At 44.9% G+C, this 26,035-nt stretch overlaps 1 protein-coding gene across 2 annotated transcripts in view; it reads right to left on the reverse strand.

The window, feature by feature from the left end:
* The window catches only part of SHROOM4 (shroom family member 4), a 373,235-nt gene that overhangs the window by 16,260 nt on the left and 330,940 nt on the right, over positions 1-26,035 (reverse strand). For both annotated transcript variants that reach the window (XM_030210660.1, XM_030210661.1), the window contains 3 exons: positions 18,836-19,564; positions 1,089-1,213; positions 711-996 (listed from right to left, as the gene is read on the reverse strand). In XM_030210660.1, the coding sequence (XP_030066520.1) occupies positions 711-996; positions 1,089-1,213; positions 18,836-19,564 (1,140 nt within the window). The remainder of the gene's footprint in view (positions 1-710; positions 997-1,088; positions 1,214-18,835; positions 19,565-26,035) is intronic.

Here is a 26,035-nt window from a genome sequence, read left to right on the forward strand (position 1 = left end):
TCAGCCGTCTCCGGGCCAGTGCGTTGCTGCAGCTGATGTGGAAGCCTAGGATTCTGTTTCTGTGTGAGTCGTCCTGACACCCTGCATGTTCAACGTGCAGGATGTCAGGACGACTCACACAGAAGAAACAGATTCCTAGGCTTCCACATCAGCTGCAGCAACATGCTGGCCCAGAGACCGGCTGAGGACCAGCTGGCGGGGGTTGGGACCCCCACCAGCACAGGTACCTGACGGCGGCGGGGGACTCAGGGGAGGGTTGGCGGCAGGGGGAAGGGGAGGGGTTGCAGTCTGTGGCAGGGGGGGGGGGGGCTAAAATGTGCCCCACTCACTTCAGGCTCTGGCCCCCTTCCCGCCGAAGGCTGGCTATGCCTCTGTCTGAGGGAGCAGGAAAGAAGGAGAAGAGAGGAGAGGAGAGGAGAAATGAAGATCCATGACTTTACAAAGAAAGAATTTCACCAGTGACTGCATGGAAGATATGAGGAATTACTACTAAACTGAATAAAAGATCTCACACTCACACCTCAGTGTAAGGCTTTGCAGATGGAGAAATGTGGCTACTTAACTAGCTCGAAGCAACTTATTATCCAGCTGTCAAAACAGATCCTGCTAGTCTCTGCGCTTCACACACTGCTTCTGCCTGGCTCGTGCACTTGTTAGTATACGTTTCCATGCAATACAGATTTCTTTGTGCTGATTAAAACAGTTCCCACCTTTCTGGAACTGGGTTCTGATGGGGTCTTTCTGCTGTGCTCCATTCGCACTCATACTGCTCCTTCCACGACTGACTGCTGCTCTTTGAGAAAAGGTCACCCATCACTTCCGCTGCTGTCACCAGTCCAGAGGCAGGGTTTAGAACCCCTGCCAAGGACTTGTCTCTCTCAGCAACCTCTCTCATCAGTTCATCCGAATTCAACCGAACAGCCTGTCTGTGTGAAGTAGCCAACCAAGGGCCTTCTGCATCTGTGCCCTCCTGTGCAGGCCCCGACACCTCCAGTGCTGCAGAAGGACAGGAAGGGAGGGATCAGCTTCTACGTCTGATACAAGGGTCCCTTTCATGCCTGGCAAATCCAGGGTGATGTACCACTCACCTGGACTAGGAAGGGCAGGCTGCAGAGGCTGCCATTCTGTGCTCCAGTCCTTCGCGGTGTCTTTGTTCTCTGTCACATCATCAATCACCTCCGCTTGCACTCTGTCCTGCCGCATGGCTGTAGTCCTGGCAAAGAAAGAGGAAAAATACTCCATTAGAGAATGATTGAGAGGAACACACAATGCTGTCACTGTCTTCCAGAGCAGGTAGGGGTAGTTCTATAAATCAGATGGTAACATTTAAGCACCAGATCCGCATGGAAATGTCCAGAATACTAGCACATACATATATGACAGATATGTGCCTGTGTGCTCTTCTGTAAATATGTAACACAGTAACATAGTAGATGACGGCAGAAAAAGACCTGCACGGTCCATCCAGTCTGCCCAACAAGATAAACTCATATGTGCCACTTTCTGTGTATACCTTACCTTGATTTGTATCTGTCCTTTGGGGGCACAGACCGTATAAGTCTGCCCAGCACTAGCCCCGCCTCCCCCCACATATCTATAGACACACACGTATATATATATATATATATATATATATATATATATATATATATATATATATATATATATATATATGTGTGTATATCTTACATAGCAGGTATTTTTCAGGGGGGTGTACACATAGGTGGAGTCTGGGGGTGGGGTGTATAGAAAACTATAAGTTATGTGTGCATCCCTGGCACAGATGCACACATGCCAGCTCTGTGGCTAGCCTAAGTGCCCACGTCCATGTATACCCAGTTGCATTACTTTTCTTTATAGAATATGCGTCTCTCAGGTGACCCATGGCAGGTCTATGGAGCATTCAGAAAAATGGGGAGGATAACCATAAAAGAACCTCTGAAGGGGGGGGGGACCCAAAAACTGAAGCTACCAAAACACCCCTCAGAGTAATATGTGCTTACAAGCATTCAAAAATAGTGCAACCAACATCCAAATAAAAAAAAAAAAAATGTAATGTATACGAGGTGTTCTCGTACCCCTTACCAGGACTACCACAGACCCATACAGATGTATGTCCCAACTTGAAATATAATCATTGCACACTTAACATTTTTAACCTCTATCATGTCAAGTCAGATCACAGATCAATAATCAGTGTACAGATAAACGTAGAGTTTAGTGGGAATTGAATTGTGTTGATTAAACATGTTATAAAATGGCCACACAGAGCAGAGAGGTAGCTAAGGGTTAGAGCAGTGGGCTTTGAACCAAGGGATCCAGGTTCAAATCCCACTTCAGCTGTTTGTGATTTTTTTTTCTTTAATTGTGAGCCCTCCAGGACCTGAAAGATACCATTGTACCTGAATGTATAGCACTTCAATAGCCTTCAGGCCTGCAGGTATCTTGAGGACTAAGTTAAAGTCTGTGCACTGATTATTGAACTGTGTTCTGACTTGACATGGTAAAGTTAAACATTTTTAGTGTGCAATGATTATATTTCAAATTGGGTCTGTGGTGGTGTATGAGCACACTACATACATAATAATTATATTAAAAAAAAAAATTTTGGATGTTGGTCACACTGTGTTTGAATGCCTGGAGGTCTATGGAGCATGACATTTAGGCCCAACTATTTTAGCAAAAGAAAAAGAAATTACATTTGCCAGTCTTGCATACCTTGAAATTAACGTTAATAGCAGGGATTGGGGTGGGTGGGAGGAGAGACACTTAACTTGTACCAATAAAATAATCACTATGCAGGTTCTGATGTATCTTTTGTTGAGTCAAGTACCACCAACAAAGGATGGTAAAGGAAACAGAAGAAATCCATCAAAAGGTGTGAACTTCCACTCCCAGTCCCCTCCCCTCACTAATCCCCAGCAGGGGAATGATCAGAAGCAAATGCCAGTGCTAGGCCCAGAACTACGGGTCCCAGAAGTCCTTGCAAGAATGCGAGAAGAAAGTAGTCCTAAAAAAATGGAATGGATTCCCAGCCCCAGCAGGGGGAGCAATGGTTCGAGGCAGGGTGAGCCTGTTACTCCCTTCCCCACCAGGGGCGTATCTGAAAGTCAGCGGTAGCGGGGGCCGAAGCCAGAGTGAGGGGGCACATTATAGCCCCCCCCAGCCGCCATTTCCGACCCTCCCCCCCCCTGCCGCCGTGGGTACCTTTGCTGGTGGGGGACCCCAACCCCCACCAGCCGAGGTCCGTTTCCTCCTGCCGCTGCGAGGTTTTTTAAGTTCTTCATCGGGATTCGTCCTCCGTCACTCTGTGCTGCTGTTCAAAGAAGCTGCTAGCTGAATGCAGTTTCGGACTGAGTCTGACGTCGCTGCTGCACGTTGTACGTGCAGGACGTCAGACTCATGTACAACGTGCAGCAGCGACGTCAGACTCAGTCTGAAACTGCATTCAGCTAGCAGCTTCTTTGAACAGCAGCACAGAGTGACGGAGGACGAATCCCGATGAACTTAAAAAACCTCGCAGCGGCAGGAGGAAGCGGACCTCGGCTGGTGGAGGTTGGGGTCCCCCGCCAGCAAAGGTACCCACGGCAGCAGTAGGGGGGTCCAGGGCGAAATCTGCGGGGGCCCAGGCCCCTGTGGCCCCACGCAGATACGCCCCTGTTCCCCACTAGAGGGAGAAGGAAGGATGAAGCTCAGTTTCCCTGGCTTCGCCATCAGTATATAATTCCCCCCAGCTGTGAGAAGGGGAGAGCAGATTTCCTGGAGGATCTCAATCACCAGGACAGAGGGGAGACGAATGGAGAGATTCCATGGAGTATGTGGAGGAAGGAAGTAGCCTGCCACCAGGGCCGGTCTTAGGCCGAGGCGACCGAGGCGGCCGCATAGGGCCCCGCGCGGCGCGCCTCAGTCAACCTTGACCTAGTTCCGCCCGCCCGGGGATCGCCGCCGCTCGTCCCAACTGCCCACCCTCTTCTCTCCCCCACGATCGATCCCCTTTCCTTTTTTTTCTTTTAAATTTGCCTCCAGTCCGGCAGCGTCAGTGAAAGCGCTCCCAGTAAAAGCGCTTCTCTTCGCTGTGTCCCGTCTTCTTCCTATTTTTGACTGTACCTTTTCCTTTTGAAGATTATCTTATGAGGGCTGTACCTTTTGTTTTGAAGAATATAATTATGATTTTTGGTATGAAATTGCCTTGATAATAAAATACTTTGGCCCTGAGTCCCAGTATCAGCAGTATTCTGTCCTAGAACCCTAGGAGCCCCGCAGGCTTGCTGGCTCCACCCAAGAGGAGGAAGCGGATCCCTCTTTTACAGTGCGTGAAACAATGTGCTCGAGGGCTCTGAACGCAACTAGAATGCAAATGCATGCTAAACAGGGCTAAACATATTCATTCCCAATGATCAGTGGCCAGCGCGCCAAAGATTGGGTCGCTAGTCGCGGCAAACCCTACGCCAGCTCCGAGCTGGCGTTAGGGTTTGCAGATCATGGGGGAGGAATGGTGAGCCCTGTCCAGCATGCATTTGAATGCTGGCAGGCCCACATTCCCCCCAACAGCAAACCTGCCAGCGACAGAGGGCTGGAGGTCCGGTGGACTTCCGGTCCCCCCGACGACCCCCCCCCCCTCCAGGTTCAGGGAGGGCTGGAGATCCGGTGGGTCTCCAGCCCCCCACCTAACTCCCCCAGCAAAAGGTCCCTGGTGGCCTAGTGGGCGACCAACCCCCCCCCCCCCCCAGCGACAGGGAGGGCTGGAGATCCGGTGTGTCTCCATCCCCCCCTAGTCTCCCAGCAAGGGGTCCCTGGTGGTCCAGTCTTCCCTACCCCCCTACCTTGTGTGTTGGAGGAGGGAGGGTAGCCTACCCTTCCTGAACCTGGGGAGGGGGGATTGTAGGGGGGACCGGAGGTTCGCCGGACCTCCAGCCCCCGTTGCTCGGGGCTGGGGTAGTTGGGGCCTGGTGGTCCCATGGACCTCCAGCCCCTGTGTTTGACAGGTTTGGGCTTTTGACAGCCCAGACCTGTCAAACAAGTGCAGGAGGATTCTGCTGAGCGCATGCTCAGGCACAATTCTCCCGCACTTCTACCCCATGATCAGAGATAATTGCGTGCTGTTCAGGTTTTGATCATCTGTCTGCAAATGAGTAAGACCCAAAAGTTTAATGGCACTAACTAAACTCTTCCATGGGAACCAACTTTTCAGCTTCTAGTTTAAATCTTTTTACTGAATTTTAGCAGACAATGCAAACACCACAGCAGACACTAAACTTCAAATGTAAGAATCACATATACAACAAAGTCGTACGAACACATAACTGCATATAATTAAAGGATCCCTGACAAATTAAGGCAATTCTGGAGCCCTTTTTTGTGGTGTTTTCACAGTATGCTTTTTGTACAAAGTCCTGTTGCCTCCTACTCCTGTGTGAATCTCACAGTCCCTTTATCATTCTTTCATGGTTTCAGATCCCCAGAAGCACCTCTTAATTGCTTCAAACTATCTGCCCAGGGACTACATGCTGCTTGGAAGGAGACCTGAGCTTTAACTTCAGATGCTGAGGTGCTGCATAGACAGTGGTCGTAGCTCTCAGAGACCGACACCTGAAGACACCACTTGCTCTATTTTCCTGTATCCTCATAGAGAATATTTTAGGGTATTTTATCAAGTTGGAGTAAGAACAACCTGCAAACAATCCCGCTTTCTCTCAGCTGCTAGAACTGCACTACAGATGCACACACAGCTATTACTCATCAGCTCTTGTTGTGACCTCCCCATGCAGCAGACAGACCACACCTTGCTGCTCCTGGGTACTTCTGTTCTTGACACACTCAGGGGCTCTCTTATCAAAAGGAAAAGGTCTGTGTTTTGTAACCATCTATATTTGGTCCTCTGTATGGACATCTGTGGAAGATATGACCTCAGCTCATTCTTTTGGAGTACTGATGTAATGTGCATAGGGGGTGGGACAGGGGAAGGGAGGTGGGGGAGAGGCCATGACAACCTTTCGATGAAGTCACTCTGATATATTATCAGTTCAACTTGAAATGGTTACTTTTCCAGTGGTTCTAAACTGAATTGCCTGGAAAGTAATTGTTTTTTTTCATGTGCAATGATACACATGGACTGTTTGTGTAATCAGAAAAAATTTAGAGGAGTGACAGCAGTGTAGTGTGTGTAAGCGTTGCAGAAAAACAGGCACCCCCTACTCCACAAGATTTACTTCTTCACCCTCCTAGAAGTCTATCTTCCTTTAGTAGGCGGAAAAGACTGGAAGTAAGAGGGTGGTGGCCCAACAGTAGCTTTTATTGCAGCTATCCAAGGAGCAAGAACTGTTTTGTTTGTCTCTGTACAGCACTGTGCACATCTTTTTTAACCACATCTATCCAAGTCTTGTTTTTCATAATGACCACAGTCCTGGCCAACTACCAGAGTACCCAAAATGCTACCCAACAGAAATAGAAATATAGAAACAGAGAAAAATGAAAGCAGATAAAGACCATATGGCCTATCCAGTCTGCCCATCCATGCCTTCTATTATCCCTTCCTTTCCCTTACAGATTTTAGGTACTTGTCCCAAGTTTTCTTGAATTCAGATACATTTTTTGACTCCACCACTTTCACCAGGTCGTTCCATGAAATCAGCACCCTTTCCGTGAAGTACAGACAAACCTGCTTAATATCACATTCAAGGGACCGTTAAAATCATGTGACATTAAGCGGAGTAGACAATAATAGCACGTACCATTTCAAAAGCAGTCACAGACTGGGCAAGAGTAACAGTGGTCATTTCTTTAAAGGTTGCTTCGTCCATTTCATCTTCAACACATTCTGCATCCTCCAGAGCACAGTTGTCATTGTTTTTACAGCAACTTGCAGCGATTTCGTCAACAGACTGTTGAAATCAGTTCATCATCAGCAGTTACAAATTGTTTCGGAAGGTTACTGAACCATCTGAAATTGCAGACCACTCCTCGTCACTCAGCACAGGTAAAGGCTGATCAATGTTGACTGTGTTGCCAGCATTTTCATGTGTATGTGATGAATCAAACTGTGCCTCACGAAAACAGTTTACGATCGTCGCCTGGCTAACTGAATTCCGCGCAGTGTGCATGAAGTCAATGGCAATTTTGACATCAGTGTCAGCTGATCGCTTCTGTTCCATTGATTGCAGAATGTACCGCACAATTTGATTTCTATATTGTTGCTTGAATGCATAGATGACACCCTGGTCACAAGGTTGAATCACACTGGTTGTGTTTGGTGACAGACAAACTAGCTTTGTTGCAGTCAGCTTACTTTTGTCGGTGTGCGCTGGGCAATTGTCCACAAATAACAGGACCTTCCCTCTTCCTTTGTTTCATTTTTTTTTTTTTTTGTCAAATGAAACCACCCAATCTTCAAACAGTTCTTCAGTCATCTATGTGCGTTTGTTTGCCTTGTAGGTCACTGGAAGGCTTTTAACGTTTTTTGGAACAGCACAGATTTTGTGATTTATCGATTACCAACAGTGGGCACTTGTCAGTGCCAAACATGTTGCAGCAAATTGAGGCTGTGAGGCGCCTTAGCTCTTTTTCCACCACAGCACTTCTCCTTTCTGAAGCACAGCGTGCAGTCTGGTAACAGTTTGTAAAAGACACCAGTTTCATCCATGTCGGACACATAATTGGGTCTGCAGCCCTCCATTAATTTTGGCAAACGGGAAAGCCAACCGCTCACTGCTTCCTGCTCAACACTAGTACACACACCGGCAGCAACCTTGAACACGATGTTATGGCGATTTTTAAAGCGTTCAAAGAATCCATTGGAACTTTTCCTCTTTCTTTTTTTTTTAATATTTATTTTTGTAAACACAGTACACAATGCTCGCTCAGAAATGTCTAAAACATTCAAGAAAACGCATGTAAATGAATTCAAGAACAAGATAACTCAGTGTGCTTAGCTGAACAACAGTCACCTATCGAGCACATGCTGCACACTGCATTTTATACTTTTACCCCCCCCTCCTACTCTCTCTCATCCGTCGTTTATCACTCGGACCACTTAACCCACACCATGCCTCAACATTCACACCCCATTCTCCATCTCGCCCCCCTCCCCATCTCCCCTACCCTCCGCGGTTCCCTTGCACAGTTAACACTTTGAGACAATTGGTCCATAGGCCATGGTACTGTCTATTGACAAGCTTTGTTGATATGGAGTAAATACGGCACTCATTCTCACCGACTGTTCTCATCTTTGCATACCACACGTCAACCGGGATATTCTCCGAAGAGGTCCAGAATTGTAGGATAGATTTCTTTATCAGTAAAAGTGAAATATATATAAATCCCCTGTGTGGCTTAGAGAGGCCCTGGGTGACTAATAGGGTTTGGTCTCCCAGAAGCAATGTTGCATAATCCCACTCTGTCTCTGTAGGACTTCATTGAGCACCTGAAATGCCCGATTCCACAGGGACAGCGACGGGCATTCTAAAAAAGAGTGGACAAATGTCCCCCGCCCCTGCCTACATTTAATACATTGGCCTTCCTCCCAAAGACCCATAACTCTCCCTTTATCCGTAGTAATATATGCACGATGTAATATCTTGTACTGGGTTTCCTGCAGGTCCGCTGTCTTGACCATATCATAGATATTAAGAAAAAGCTTACTGAACTGCTTAATAGTGTATTTTGTATTCAATTCCCTATTCCATTGAGTCATCAGTCTTTCTATCCCCCCCAATGGCATGTGCATGTTTAAGATTTTATACCACGTGGAGAGACTATTTGCTGTATATGGTAGTTGCAGTAAGAGCTTATCCCAGAGTCCCCATTGCCACCTCTCCCCATAACTCCTTTGCAAGGAAGAACAGTAGTGCCTCACCTGGAGATATTGCAGTAAGTGTTTATTTGGGATATCCCACCTTTCCTTCAATTTATCAAAAGGTTCCAAGGTCTCCTCTCCCTGTACCAGAAGATGGCCCAACATCCCACATCCCTTCTCCTTCCAATTATCAAACACAGAATATCCCAGACCCGCCGGAAACTCCGCATTACCCACCATGCGTAGGAAGGGGGAGACCTCCGGCGCCCGGTTCTGGTGCCCCCTCCACCATGCCCACGCCCTCTGCATTGGCTGCAAAAAGGTCAACCTTCCTGCTGTGTCATATACCGCATTGGGCTTCATATGTAGTAAATTTATAAAGGACCAGGGGCCACACCAACTATCCAATACCCCTCCAGGCAGAAATCGGTAGTGACCCGTCAACCCCTCAAAAATTAAACGCATCAACACAGCCACATTGTACAGACGTAGCTCCGGCAGAGCCAGTCCCCCCGCCTCCCGGTTTAATGAGAGCTTCTGGTGTCTGATCCGCACCCCCCTCCCCCCGCCAAATAAAAGCACGTATTATAGATCGATACCGACGTTCGTCTCTCCTCAATATCCATATGGGAGCTGCTTGTAAAGGGTACAGTAACTTTGGCAATAAGATCATTTTAACTAGAGCTATTCTGCCCATTAGGGAGAGTGGCAAATGTTTCCACTTATCACAAAGCTTCTTGACGTTCTCCAGCTGGTCCATCACATTTTTAAAATAAAATATCAAGGTATTAACGCTGAGAAAGATTCCCAAATACCTCATGGCGCCCTTAGCAATTGGTATGGATAGTCCCGCGGAACCCAAATCCGAAGTGCGTCCCGACAACGGGAGCAACTCCGATTTAGCACAATTTACTCTCAACCCAGACAGGGCTCCAAAATCCTCCACCATTGACAACACCCGGGGCAAATCCCTGGGTCCATTTTCCAGATATAGTAAGATGTCGTCCGCAAACATATTTAACCTAAACTCCTGACTCCTCACTCAGACTCCCCTAATGCTCCTACTATCCCTTATTTTAATAGCTAAAGGCTCTATGGCCAGCAGAAAAAGCAGTGGTGACAGGGGGCAACCCTGCCTGGTGCCACGCTGCAATGGGAAGCTCTCCGTTAGATTACCATTGATCAATAATCTAGCCACTGGGAGATTATACAATGCCTTAATCCAAGATGTGCATGCTCCCATGATACCAAAGCGCTCTAAAGACCAGAACAAGAATTGCCATGAGATACTATCAAAGGCCTTTTCCATGTCTAGCCTCGCGATTACCGCAAGACCCCCTCTGCCTTTATATTCTTGTATGGCCAGGAGAGCTCTCATGATATTCATAGAGGCGTGCCTCCCCGGGACGAAACCCACCTGATCTTCATGAACCAAACAAGAAATCACCCAATTTAGACGCCGTGCCAGTGTAGCAGCCAAAATTTTTACATCCTGGTTCAATAGGGAGATGGGGCGATAAGAGCCCACCTGTGTGGCATCCTTACCAGGTTTCGGGATTAAAACAATGTGAGCCATGTTATCTTATATGGACAATCCCTGATCTATAATCCCATTGAACCAATCGCCCAGGGGTGCCGCTACCAGGTCCGCCAGGATTCGATAATACTCTGGGCCATAGCCGTCCGGTCCCGGCGCCTTAGTCAGCTGCAACGAGTTAATGGTTCGCCTGATCTCCTGTTCATCAATAGGGCCATTAAGGGTCTGCAACTGAGCCGGGGTAAGCTGAGGCAGTTGAACATCATGGAAAAAGGCCTCACAAGCATCAATATCAAATTCCCTAGCCCCATAGAGAGATCTACAAAAGCTAACAAATTGTTGGTTAATATGGTGTTCGGAGGTATATTCCCTTCCATTAGTATGGTAAACCTCTTTCTTTATCCAGATGTTCAGAAATCTCTGTAAGCATAGGCCCACTTACTGGAAGTTGTGCAGTGTGGGTCTGTCTAAACCACTTTAACAATACCTCTTCAACGTCTGTATACAGGCTAGTCCGCAAGCACTTACAGCTTGCTGCTGCTAGTGACAAATAAAAATCCTTTACTATTTTGTCCCGCTTGTTAGCTAGTTTTGACAATTGGGGGGTAGTGGAGGTTTAAGAAGGTACGTGATGAACTTTTGATGTTTTGTGCAGGTAAGTCAATTAGGTCTGACATGTATGATGGAGCTTCTCCATGGATGATTTTATGGGTTAAGGTGCAAACCTTGAATGCAATTCGATCTTTTAGTGGAAGCCAATGTAATTTTTACTTATTCATTTCTATTCCACCTAATAACTAGGTGAATTACAATAAAAATGTACAGCCTTTTTGCTGTTCTAACTTATCCAGATTGTTACCCCGTTAGCAAACTGAATATCACTGCTACCTCCCGGATCCCTCTTAGCTCCACCCCTAAACTGCTCCTGCCTGTGTTTTCAATGGCACTAGCCAAATAACGCTGCTGAAAGTTTGGGTAAAAATCCAGACAGCAGGTTGGGCTGGTGTTAGACATTCAGAAGCCCAGGGCACAAACGGGAGAGGCAGGTTTGGGGCCCCCTATGGTATGGGGGTCCAGGGCAACTGCCCTGTTTAACACCCCCTAATGCTGGGCCCTGCAAGCAGGACTTGTTGAGATAGGCAAAAATCACATATTAGAAAAGGTTCAAAGAAGAATGACCAGAAAGGAGACGGCTGAGAGGAGATATGGACAGAGGTCTACAAAATCCTGAGTGGTGTAGAAGTGAATCCATTTTTTTACTTGTTCCAAAAATACAAAGACTAGGGGACATTCAAGGAAGTTACAATGAAATACTTTTAAAACAAATAGAAGGAATTTTTTTTCACTCAACGAAGCTCTGGAACTCTACTGGAGGACGTAGTAACAGAGATTAGTGTACCTGGGTTTAAAAAAAGGTTTGGACAAGTTCCTGGAGGAATAGTCCACAGTCTGCTACTGAGACAGACATGGGGGGGGGAACGACTGGTTGCCCTGGGTTTGGTAGCATGGAATGTTGCCACTATTTGGGTTTCTGCCAGATACTTGTGACCTAGATTTGCCACTGTTGAAAACAGGATACTGGGCTAGATTTACCATTGGTCTGACCCAGCATGGCTATTCTTACGTTTTTATGCTGTTAAAAGGTTACTATGCAGTGACAAAAGTCTGTTTGAATAAAAGCCACTTTAAGCTGCTTTCTAAATGAAATTATATCAAACACAATTCAACTGGAAGTGAGAGTTTCACAGAATTGAAACTGTCACTGAAAAGACACAGGAGCAGGTCTTCATCAATCAAACCTGGCAATGTGTTGTCAAATTCAATATACACCGATTTCCAGATATCAAGGGTGGCAGCAAGTGATAATAGTAATAAGTACCTCATTATATAAAGAAGACACAAGAATTAGAAAGTTTCTAACAAGCATGAAGGGAGAAAGTAGTGTATACACGGGGACCTGCACCCTATAGCCTATCCCAGAAGATACTTTACTCCTGAAATATCCCATAGCAGGGATGCAAGTGTTAATTCAGCTCCCCTGCCAAGTGCAAGAAGAGCAATCAGAATTCAGAACCAAAGCCAAATTCATCGCAGCCTTCCTTCAGGAACAATGTGGGAGGATATGTTTCAACATCAACCTGTTCTTTCAGTCTTCTAAGTAACACTGGTTTGTCTATTTTAAGCAACAAACTAGAGCTTAATCTGTTACCAAAGTTCGACTAAGTAACCTGCATCTTACATTTATTTTTTTGTTATGTTTCCAAGATTGGTCATATGCTTGAAAGTGAGCAACAGGGAACAACGGCTGAAACAGATAAATTAAACTATTGTGTAAGTCTCTTCTGCTGTTCTACCTCACTCTCCGTGATTTCAATAACTCTCCCCCAACCAGTTCTGAAAACACCTCTGTCCTCAGTACAGAGTTTTCCCATGTACTTCGATCCTGACCTGCAGCACCCCCTATACTAAGAACCACACACAGAACTCCACCAGTGCAGCTGTCTTGACCTAGAATCCCACCCACAATTCTATCAACGTACCTCAGTCCTGACCTGTGGCACCCTAATATTCCAGTACCAAGACCCATACAGCGTCACAGAACTTCAGTCTTGGTCCACAAAACCTCTTGCAATTCCACTCATTGTACTCTGTGCTGAGCTCCCTCCAGTTCTGCTACTGGCCAAGCTCAGAGGTGTTGCCACTGCAGCCAAGGGCTTGTCACCCACCTTGTTCTTAGGGGCTGATCTTACCCAGCCGTGGCCAGCTGCAAGAGCGGCAGCCCAGATTTAAAGCCAAATCTCCTCAAGTGTTCACATCCACACAGTGTGCTACCAGCTGAGGCTTCAATGTGATGACGTCTTCAAACAGTTTGAAATTAACTGAGCATTAAAGAAAACATCCCAAGTAATTCAGCAAAGCTATTGCTACCTCAAGATATGAAATTAGGTCGCTAGCAAACAGTCCATCATCTCAAAAAGGAACATACTGATGCACCCACACCTACCACTACATGAAAAATATTGACATAAAGCACATCCTGAAGGTGTGTTACAGCGAGTCGCCAGAATGGATCAGGTTACCGTCTCTATATACCCATATTCCGATTCAGATCTTTTACTGAGACAGACAGCCAGTACTTAAAAACGCAACACGATACATGAAACCAGGGCAATCAAGTCAGTATACACCTTTGACTCCACTTCTGATTCCGAAGCCTCTATTTTTCTACTGTCGAACTCTGTCTGCTACTGATATTAGACATTAAACGTTTTGTTTTGGATGTGAAGTACTGGTAAATATTAGATCCAAGACAAACATATAGAAGTATAAAATGATAAACTTACCATAATATTATAACCTTGTAAGATTTATTTTGAAGTTGGAATCAAGAGTTAAAAATTTTTACTGACTCCGACTCCAATTCCAAAGCCCTGCATGAAGCAGCTAATGTTGCCAACCCATAAAAATATCTAATTTTTTTTTTACTGGCATTTTTCCAGATTCTTACTGACAACCTAACCCTTTTAACATGTTTTATCATTCTCAATTTACAGACCCTCAGAACATCCCTCAGGGCATTTTCAGGATCAGGAAATTATTTTTATGGACCTGTTATTTTTGTTGTTGATTTTATTATTATTATTTAATTGACTTGGAATATTTATGGAATCTGGAATCTTCAAAGAACAACAGGACACAATGGCAGAAAAAGACCATACAATCCATCCTCTGAGCCCACTAGGAACACAGAAAGTACCTGAATATATATGTAAACACTTTTGGTTGAACCACTGAAAGGCGGTATATCAAATCCAGGACCTATAAGTTGTTTAAAACACTACAGTTAGACTTCTCTACAAGGTCTATAAATATGATCATGTTTCTCCTTTGTTATTTAAATAGCATTGGCTTCCAGTTGCCTTCAGGATCCGGTTCTGAGCCATTGGGCCCATTATTCTACAGTTCAGAATTGGGCTTCTTTGATTTCACCATCCTGATTACTTAGATTAGCTAATTCCAACCGTTTAGTCATCCTGACTGCGGCACACCTGTGCCTGGACACTTCTTGTGATTTGGATTCTTGCTGCTATGCTCCCATCCTCTGGAATAATCTTCCACCTGATGTCTGCTCCATAATTTCTCATCCCAAGTTCAAGGCTGATCTGAAGACTTGTCTTTTCAGGCAGGCATTTGTCACTTTCAATAGTAGCCAACAACCCCAGCTGCTCTATCCTTTCACCTCTGTCTCACAGCTTCTAGTGCCCTGTGGATTAATACGTTGTGCTAGACTCTCTTCCCCCTTTTGCGTTTTATCTAGGGCCTCCCCCCCCCCCCAATCTGTTTGGTTTATGTTCAGTTTTAATTACCGGTTATTGTAAACCACCTTTAGTCACTTTGACAATTTGGCGGTATAACAAATGTTCACAATAAATAAATAAATATACAGAGCTATTGCTACTGTGCCCAGCGTCGCCGTGTTTTCAAAATGGCTGCCCACCTTCCCATGGTAGTCTTGTGGGTCTCTGCACTCTCAGTGGCCATTTTTAAAACACAGTGGTGGCACTGCCAGACAGAGTAGCGGCAGCGGACAGGAAAGAGTGGGATTCTTTCCTGCCCCTACAGAGGCCACTAGACCACCAGGGCCCTTCAAGGCAGGACCAGGGAGGGCCCACTGAGGCTGGGGGGTGGGTGGGAGCTGTAATGTGTGGCGGTGGGCAACCGGGCAGAGACCCTGGGCCCTCAGGCACTGCCTGGTTGCCCAAATGTTCAGTCCACCCCTGCCTAAGCCGAACAAGCACATCACACCTCACATTGAAATACATAGAGTGTGGACAGAACAGAAAGACCGCTATTGACAGTGGTTGCTCTAGGCTCTTCCCATTCCCCCCTCCCTCACATACTCTTCTTTCTGCCAGCTGCTGATTTACCAGGGGGAAAATCTGCCTCAGGAGCCATCAAACTACATGTGTGAGAAGGCCCCTCTTAAACATTTAGGGGATCTTTTACTAAGCCACAGTAGCGTTTTTAGCTCGTGGTAGAAATCAGCTGGAGGTAAACACCGAAATGTCCATTATATTCCTATGGGCATCTCGGTGTTTACCACCAGCTGATTTGTACTGTGAGCTAAAAACGCTATCGCAGCTTAGTAAAACACTCCCTTAGGCCCTGGGTATGCACCTAGTTTGCCTATGTCTTAAATCCTGCCCTGCGTTTAATGCAAGTGCAATTTAACCAAACTAGCTGATTTTTTTTTGAAAGGGGGGAGGGGGAATTGAAACGGATTCATGCATTAAAATGTGATCACTTAGAAGGTCATCTTTTAATCAACAGCATCAATATTCAGCAGTAACGGACGAAACAATCAGTTCTATCAAGTTAGCAAAAATTACTGTCCTAAACCTTCTCAGGTAACTTAGCCAATTAAGGGGCCCTTTTACTAAGACATGTAGGTGCCTGTGCGCGCCATATTGGAGTTACCACCCGGTTACCGCGTGGCCCTTGAGGTAATTCCAACTTTGGCGCGCGTCCACTACACACATCCAAAAAATATTTTTTATTTTCTGATGTGCAGCAGCTATGCGCGCCAAGTGGCATTTGATACGCATAGACCATTACCGCCCGGCTAAGAATGCAAATAGAATGTTAGGTATTATTAGGAAAGGAATGGAAAACAAAAATGAAGATGTTATTATGCCTTTGTATCGCTCCATGGTGCGACCGCACCTTGAATATTGTGTTCAATTCTGGTCACCGCATCTCAAAAAAGATATAGTTGAATTAGAAAAGGTGCAGAGAAGGGTGACGAAAATGATAAAGGGGATGGGACGACTTCCCTATGAGAAATGGCTAAAGCGGCTAGGGCTCTTCAGCTTGGAGAAAAGGCGGCTGAGGGGAGATATGATAGAGGGCTATAAAATAACGAGTGGAGTTGAATGGGTAGATGTGAAGCGTCTGTTTACGCTTTCCAAAAATACCAGGAGAATAGGGGGCATGCGATGAAGCTACAATGTAGTAAATTTAAAACGAATCGGAGAAAATTTTTCTTCATTCAACGTGTAATTAAACTCTGGAATTTGTTGCCAGAGAATGTGGTAAAGGCGGTTAGCTTAGCGGAGTTTAAGAAAGGTTTGGACGGCTTCCTAAAGGAAAAGTCCATAGACCATTATTAAATGGACTAGGGGAAAATCCACTATTTCTGGGATAAGCAGCATAAAATGTTTTGTACTTTTTTGGGATGTTGCCAGGTATTTGTGACCTGGATTGGCCACTGTTGGAAACAGGATGCTGGGCTTGATGGACCTTTGGTCTTTCCCAGTATGGCAATACATATGTACTTATGTAATAGGTTAGGTTGGATCTATTCTGCTACTGTCTTCTCATGTGGTTTGGAGCGCATGTGCTGATCTTATAGAAGTACTTTCCTCCACTGAGACTTTCTCAGCACTAAGCATTCTGGATTTTGCATCACAATGTTTCAACAGAAAAAAAAGGCAGAATCGTACCAGTGGTGTATCCAGACTCCAAATTTTGGGTGAGCCAGCTGACAAATTGGGTGGACATGATGCATTTCCTCCGCCCCCTGCCCATCCTGCTCTTTCTTTGTGGCCAGAAAATCAATCTATTTCCTGGACATGGCCAGACAGACTTAGTACCTCCTTCATAAATTTCCATGTAAATGCCTGGTCACGTCTAAAGAGAATAATTATGGACCCTACTCAATTAGAGAAATTTCTTATTAAATATTTTGTGTGTTTTATACGATTACTGTCTATTGTAGGTGGGAATAGTAAGAAGAGTCAAAATGATTTTTTGTGACTTGTAACTTAAAAGATTTTCTTTTAGGTTTATTGTAATATGTACCACCTGAGTTGTAGCGTGTATTTTCTTGCCGTTATTCTTGTGGTCTTTAATAAAATAATAAATAATACAAAAAAGATTTTCCTTTATGCATTTTCTAGGTTTGTTAATTTTCATTGTAAATCCATTTCAAATTTCAATTAAAAAAAATAAAGTCATTTCTTTAAATAAAAATAATCTGAGTAAAACATTTTTTGCAAATTCATGCATAAAATGTTTTGTTTCACACTTAGGAACCAATACAGTAAGCTGCACCATTCTTTAGCATAACTCTCAGTTTTCCTACACTAATCTTACTCCTGATGCTGTAGAAAAATCAGCATTAAAACCATCATGCTAAAGGATAGCACAGTGAACATAAAAATTACAGTAAAAGACCAAATCCAAAACTGATCTTGATGCACTGAAGCTTTACTCCAGTTTGAAGGGATGGAGATGGGGGTTTGAGGCAGTGGCAGTGCTACAGTTGGACCTGGGTGGGCACAGGTCCATCCAGCATCAACATCTCTCCTCCTCCTCCGCATCCTGGAATCTGCCCACCCGTCGTTGAACCCTGTCCCTCCCTGGTGGACCTTACAAGTGTCCCTGGCACCTGCAGTGATTCATTATTGCTGCCTGCGCTAGCCCAGCAGGTTTCTATCGGCCGGGTCCCGTTCTCACTGATGTCATTTCCTGTTTCCTGTCTGGCGAGACCCGGCCGATGGATGCCTGTGGGGCCAATGCAAGCAGCAATAATGAATCACTGCAGGCACCAGGGACGCCTGTAAGGTACACCGGAGAGGGCTGGGGTTCAGCAATGGGCAGGCAGATGCCGGGATGCAACGGAGTTGGAGAGATGTTAATGTGGGGTAGGTGAAAAAACCCTACAATTTTTTTTTAATCTCCGGGGGGCATGGAAGGGCCCATCTAAGTTAACTCTGGGCCCATCCAAAATACTGGGTCTGGCTACGCCACTGGTTTGAGGCCTACTGGAGAAAAGATTCACAGAAGCAAAAGATCAGCTGAGGTGAAGTGCAGTTTTTCAGTTCAGAGGGCTGTTTTCAGCAATCCAGTAAGTTCTGGACTTCCCATTCCCCCTTCCCCCCATTTTCCCTACTGGGTCAACTGGCCTCATAACTGTCTCCAAAACCCAAAGGTGGGAGGGTCTGGGGTGCACTAAGCGACTAGGAAAATGTTTGTAGGGTACAGAGTAGGGGATCATGATTTCCAGGGCACAGTGGGCCACCAGGAATTTTATTTATTTTTTACTGGGCCTTTTTTCTCTTCTCTCTTTCTGTCAGTACACGATCCAACCCTCATTCATGCGCTGACAGAAAGAGAGACATCTTACACCCGATGCAGCAAATGGCAGCATACATTACAACAGAGACATGCACTGCCTTTTCTGCCAGCATACTTTTTAAAACTGTCTTAATTGGCATACAACTAGTTTACTACATTGGAAATAAACTTTTTTTTTTCAGCACATACACTTCAGTACTATGTGATGAACTTCAGCATACCACTATAATCGGCCCCTTAGTTCAGAAATCAGACCTTTCAAAGGTATTAACTACTATGTAGGTGTACATGCTAGGCACGGGTGAATCTTCTACACATATCAGGGATTCAGGCTATCATTTTAAAAAGTGAAAAATAAGAGAGCTTACCTTGAGTTGGGTTGATTGCCTGCGGCTATGACCAGTGGATCTGGAACTCTCTTCCGTGTGCCCTGTTGATAACTGGAGAAATGACTCTGCTCTGATGGGTGGCAGGTGCTGTTGGTGGCACTGCATTCCTGAGGCATCCAGCAAGGTGCACGGGAAGGAGGCATGGCCACTGGCTTTAAGATGTCCCTGTGTGTCTGCTCCAGGGGAAGGCTTTGAGAACGCTGCCTCACGGTCTCCATGTCAATGCCACTCATCTGCTGTGGCAGTGATGGAGCCCCTGGGAGCTCTGACTGTGCTGTAAGCCCAGGTCCCGAAGACTCTGCAGATCTGTATAAGTGGTGGTGAGATGCACGGCGTGCTTCAAACCTCCTCCAGTTAGGAGGTGGGGGTCGTGGTGGAGGAGGTCCTTTCTTTTTGGTTGGCTCTGGCCTGCTTTCCTCTAGTTTCTCTAAAACAGGTTCTCGCTTTTCCCTTCCTCGGGAACTCAGTGGTTCAAAGTTGATGTGACTTTCGGAAAGGGCCCTTCCCCTGAGCGGACGAGGCTGTGGATCGTCTGGGCCGTCTTCATAAGCAGAAAATTCTACTGTCCTGATTGGTCTGTCGTGGTCACATGACAGGTCATGTGAGGAGACTGTCCTGAAGCAGGTAGGCCACTCGTGATCGGCACTCTCACAGCAAGGTCTGAAGGATCCTACTCTCTGGAAGCCAACCTTACAGAGAGGCAGTTCACTAGAAAACACAAGCAAGAACAAGTGGTTTAGTCTGCATTTTACAACAACAGTCATATTGGGGTAAATACAATAAATGGTCCCGAAATTTAGGTGCCAGGATGATGTGTGCTGAACACAAATTCTATGACAGCATCTCCACGTGGAACTGCCATTATAAAATACCAAGATAAGTTTGCCGTTTCGTGCCTAACTTTAGGTGCGAGCACTTATGCCATGTCAAAGGCTGGGGTAAGTTCTTGCGCCTAATTGTTGACAGTTAAGAGCATAAAAATGCCCCTAGTACTCTATAACAGCAGAAAAGAAAAGCAGATCCACGTGCTGAAATAAAACAAAATGTATTCAACGCAGATACATAAAATCAGCATAAAACTTTCCTCTAACCGCCCAATATGGCCATGTTTCGCCCTCTCAAGGGCTGCGACAGGGGCTTAACATGAAACCGGCAGGAACAGTCCTTTTCCCTGTCTGGTTAGTGTAGTGTAGCACAAAGAATACAGCTCACAAGCAGTCAACTGTCTTACACAGGCTGCTCAGTAACATAGTAGATGACGGCAGAAAAAGACCTGCATGGTCCATCCAGTCTGCCCAACAAGATAAACTCATATGTGCTACTTTTTGTGTATACCTTACCTTGATTTGTATCTGCCATTTTCAGGGCACAGACCGTAGAAGTCTGCCCAGCATTAGCCCCGCCTCCCACCACAGGCTCTGCCACCCAATCTCCGCTAAGCTTCTGAGGATCCATTCCTTCTGAACAGGATTCCTTTATGTTTATCCCATGCATGTTTGAATGTGAGGCCATGACTGAAAACCAGTTGGGACCTTTTGATAATTGGGTGTTCCAGCCTTTAAACAAAAATTGATAGCACCTGATATTATAAATTACTTTGGCAGCACATGCCTGCCCAGTAATAATGCATTAAGGGCTTCAGAATGTTGTGTCTTCAAAATGAGATCATTATGGAGTACCCTTTTAAAGAATGGAGTGGAGGAGTGGCCTAGTGGTTAGGGTGGTGGACTTTGGTCCTGGGGAACTGAGGAACTGAGTTTGATTCCCGGCACAGGCAGCTCCTTGTGACTCTGGGCAAGTCACTTAACCCTCCATTGCCCCATGTAAGCCGCATTGAGCCTGCCATGAGTGGGAAAGCGTGGGGTACAAATGTAACAAAAACAAAAAAAAAAGCATCAATATGCCTACTTCTCAGCTCCATTTCTTTCTTTCAGAGTTTTATTTCACAAATGCAAGTTACCGATTTAAGCCAATAATTAGCAGCTAACTCCAATTAACAGCCAATTATTAAGTTCTGCGCATAAATGTCCTTATTCTGTAAAATGGGTACCTAGCTTTGCGTACTAAGCATAAAGTTGGCCTCTCAGTTTTATAGAATTAGGGGGCTTATACTTTCCTTCTTTAAAAGCAACCATGAGCAATAACTGGAAAAGTTTGGCCACTTCCGAAGTCCAAAAGAGTTTATGTGACAAACTGTGCCCTCCATATTCTTTGAAAATCAAGGTGTTGCTTCTGGAGAGACCAATCAGACTGGATCACTACACATAGCACTTTCTTCTTTGATTGGCTGTTGAAAAGGAAAGGGGATGGGATTTGATGCACTGCCTTTCAGTGGTTACAATCAAAAGTGGTTAACATATTATATTCAGGTACTTATTTTGTACCTGGGGCAATGGACAGTTAGGCGACTTGCCCAGAATCTCAAGAAGTTGCAGTGGGAATCAAACCTGGTTCCCCTAGTTCTCAGGCTGCTGCACTAGCCATTAGGCTGCTCCTCCCCCTCCGCTCCAGCCAGCAATAAAGGAAGAAAATACAAAGATTCCTCTGGTCTCCTCCCAAACTTAGAGAGGGCAATTCTATAACCGGATGTCTCCAACTAGGAACCTGGATGGTGTGTAGTAGGTGCCTAGGTTCCATTACAGAATACTAGCATAATCAACTAGCAACGTACCCAAAATGTAAGCACTCACACTTATGCCAGCCATACAGCTGCTTTAAGTGCAGCAGGGAGGGGCGTAACTTATATCATTCTGTACATCATCACCCCGAATTCTATACAGTGCGACTTAAGTTGTGCACACAAATCTAGTCATATTCTGGCTTTGCGCATGCAAATTAATTAAGTAGCCAATCAGCGTCGATAATTGCCAAGTAACAAGCAATTACTGACACTAACTGGCATTAATGAGAATTTACGCGTACAACTAAGCGTATTCTGTAACGCGATGCGCGTAAATCCTTCGTCACACACTTGAAAATGGAAGTGGCTATGAGCATGGAATGGGCGGGTCCAGGGGCGTAGCTACGTAGGGCCACGGGGGCCTGGGCCCCCGTAGATTTGGCCCTGGACTCCCATGCTGACGACCCTCTCGACCCCCCCCTCCTGCCGTCAACCCGCCGTCGCCATTGCCTACCTTTGCTGGCGGGGGACCCCAACCCCCGCCAGCCGAGGTCCTCTTCTTCCTTCGTTCTGTCAGACTCAGAAACAGAACGAAGGAAGAAGAGGACCTCGGCTGGCGGGGGTTGGGGTCCCCCGCCAGCAAAGGTAGGCGACGGCGACGGAGGGTTGGCGGCGGGAGGGGGGGTCGTTGGCAGGGGGGGATCAAAGTTGTTGGTGGTGGTGGGTCGGCAATGGCGCCGGGGGGGGGGGGGCTAAAATGTGCCCCCTCACCTCGGGCTCTGGACCCCCCTCCCGCCGAAGTCTGGCTACACCCCTGGGCAGGTCATGGACGTTTCTAAAATCTATGCGTGTTGTTTAGGCGTCGGCATTTACACCAAATTTTACTTGGCGTAACTGCCCACAACTAACGCTAGTTGTGTGGATGAGTGCTCGGCATATTCTATAAACTGCGCAAAAATGCAGGCTTATTCTATAAGCATATTTCATTTTGGCGCAGATTTTTATGCATGATATATAGAATCCAGTCCTATGTGAATAAGTGTGAGCTCTGCCTTTGTCCTGCCCTTGTGTACACCCCCTTGCAAATACGAGCTATGCAGCTTAAGTAGGTATTTTCAGAATAGCGCTTAGATGGTATTTACATATGAAAATGCTAGTATCCTTTTTTTTAGTTCAATCAGTTTTTTATTGATTTTATAACATATTGTAAATTTAGTACCAATGACAATAACAGTTAACAGAAAGGTCAATGTACTCTGACTATATATATATACATATATGTATATTTGTATAAAGTATGCATGCATATCAGATGTTATAGTATTAATGTCAATGTTTGAAAAGTACCTGTACATTAATTACTTAGCTGGATGAATATTTAATCACCGGAGACCAAATTTTATTATATGCCATAAAGGAACCACATTTCTCTGCTGCTACTTTTTCGTATTTAGCTGTTAGACATACTGAGTTCCACCACATTTCGTAGGTTAACTTTGTAAAATCTTTCCAGTTTTGACATATCAATTTTATAGCCACTTGGATCAATATACGTAGTAGTTTAATTATATGTGGTGATAATATATTGTTAATGCCGAAATCTCCTGCTATTATCGTTTTGTAAGTTAAAGAAATCTTTAAATTTAGTATAAGAGAAATTGTTTTCTCTATTTGAGACCAATATTCATCCAGTAATGGGCAATGATATACTAAATGGTCCAAGGTTCCTATATTGTTGCAGCAGGACCAGCAACGATTGGAAGCATCTTTTGATATCTTAGATAGTTTATATGGTGTCCACATAGCTCTATGTAATATATAAAATGACGATTGTGTAAGAGCTGATGATTTTGACGATTTATATAGAGATGACCAAATTTCTTCCCATTGATCTTCTGATAGTTGAGAGTTGATTTCTCTATTCCAAATGTTCTGCAAAGCCAATGGAGGATGAGAAGAATGTTCTTGTAGGATTTTGTACCATATGGAGGCCGTTTTCTTTTTTGTATCCAGTTGATGACATAATGGCATAATAATTGCCAACTTACTCAGTTCCAGTAGGGATAATTTAGATCAGTGCTGGTCTTAAATGTACTCCCCTTCCCCCTCGCAGTGTCCCTGATTCCACTCACTGAAATCAGTGCTGCAGGACCCATAATGTCTTAGGATACGGTTGTCAAAAAATCTCAGATGGGCCTAAAATGTTCCCACTGGAACTGGGTAAGTTGGCAGCTATGGGTAAGTGCCTGTAGTCACCTGCACTGAGTATAATGGGTTAAAAAGGACATGATCCTTTTCCCTCTGACCAGCAAGTGGAAGGGCATGGATGATGCTGTGCCTAGGGGCACATGAGATCTAGATCTAGAACATAAGAACAGCCATACTAGGTCAGACCGATGGTCCATCTAGCCAGGGGTGTGCTGGTAAATTTTGAACAACAGGCTCTTTCTCCGGACGGACGTAGCCAGCTCTGCAGTTGGAAGGGTAGGGGTGGGCGGGGTAGAGGGGAGCAACATTTGCCTCTCTCTCCTCCCTCCCTTCATGTGGGCACGCTAAGCATACCTTTGCTGGCAGCCAATAAATGGACTGCCACCACTCCCAACGTCTTGCTCTGAGCAGCATGCTGTAACTTCTCACACATACTGGAGAAGTCCCAGCCTGCTGCTCAGAGCTGGAAACAAGGAGCAGGGAGCAGCAGCAGTCTATTTACTTGGCTGGCAGGGCTCAGCATCCCCACCAGCAAAGTAAAAGAAAATTCAGCAGGAGGCCCAAGCCCACATTTTGGGAGCCAGTTGTTAGAGTAGCCAAGGAGGGCCCTACTTTAACAACCGGCTCCCAAAATTCTTAAAAACTTAACAACCGGCTCTTGCGAGCCTGTGAGAGCCTGCCCCAGCACACCACTGCATCTAGCCCAGTATCCTGCTTCCAACAGTGGCCAATCCCGAATAGTAGCAAGATTCTATATGCTACTGATCTCAGTGGCTTCATCCATGCCTATCTCAATAGCAAATTATGGACTTTTCCTCCAGGAACTTGTCCAAACCTTTAAAAACCCAGATACAGTAACGGCTGATGCTACATTCTCTGACGACGAGTTTCAGAGCTTAAACATTTGTTGAGTGAAAATATTTCCTCCTGTTCATTTTAAAAGTATTACCATGTAATTTCATTGAGTGTCCCCTACTTTTTGAAAGAGTAAAAAAAAAAAAAAAAACAATTCTATTCCACTCAGGATTTTGTAAACCTCTATCATATCTCCCCTGCAGTTGAGAAAGGATTGCTCATATAGATACTAGGCTACTCCAGGAGGAAAGTCTGTGCAAATGTGCTGTGAAGAATTTGCACAGAATTTCCCTCAAATAGAGACTCAGGTACAGGGACCAAGAAGCAGTTGTAACAGGCTGGAGGGAAGAACAGGCATCAGTAGCAATGGCCTATGTGGGCTAAGATGGAGGACAGAGAGTACAGTGGGTGCAATCTGAAGAAAAGGAGCAAGAAAGCCAGAGAAAGGAAGGCAGAAAAAGGGAGAATTGGGGGAGTCAAGCTTGGGCTAAGGAAAGGGAGCTGAGGGGGGTCCCAAACAGAATCAGTGGGGGGAGGGGGATGGTTTAATTTGTTTATTTATTATTTTAGTGATAATACAAAGAATATATCTTTGAAAAGATACACCAGATATAAACACAAATACACTAAAGAATATAATATATATAGAAAACATCTCTACAATCTGGTTACAACAGTCCACCATAAAGAGAAGGAGTGGGATTCAAGATTGATTAAACCAAAGGAAGTTTGGTGCTATTAACTTAAAGTTTGAGGAAAAACAAGCAGTGGTACTCCTTAATTTACAGAACCATAAACCAGAGATGGAATTAGCATTGGTTTTTCTTCATATCAAGGAATGACCTTAATTGTTCAGGTTCAAAGAATATATATTTTTTATCCTTGAATATCAAAATACACTTGCAAGGAAATCGTAATTGGAAAACTGCTCCAACATTTAAAGACTCTTGCCTCATATCTAGGAACTTTTTCCGCCTTTGCTGAGTCCAACGAGCAATGTCTTGGAACACAGAGACTTTGCTTCCTTTATACTCTGGATAAATTTTTTTAAAATAAAGTCTCAATAAAGATTCTTTATCTTGTAAGAAGACAAAAGATACAATCAATGTCGCTCTGGTTTCTGTATTATCCACAGACTGCTCCAAGAAGTTTGTCAAATCCAGCGTTTCAGGAGGAATGTCCTGTTTAGAAGTAACTTGAGGTAAAGGAGGTTTCTTTTCCAAATAGTAAATCTTTTGAAGAGGAGGGAGTGTTTGATCTGAATAATTGTATATTTCTTTAAGAAACTTAGCAAACATATCCTTCGGGGGCACAAATTGAGATTTTGGAAAGTTTAGGAATCGTAGGTTTAGATTTCTTGATAAATTTTCCATATTCTCTATTTTTCTTTGTATAGAGGCACAATCTCCTACAATATGAACTTGTTGTTGAGATATTTTCCCAATTTGCGTCTCTAGGTCAGTTTGCTTTATTATTACTCCCTCCATTTGTCTTTT

Source organism: Microcaecilia unicolor, chromosome 7 (genome assembly GCF_901765095.1).
Source record: "Microcaecilia unicolor chromosome 7, aMicUni1.1, whole genome shotgun sequence".
NCBI lineage: Eukaryota > Metazoa > Chordata > Amphibia > Gymnophiona > Siphonopidae > Microcaecilia > Microcaecilia unicolor.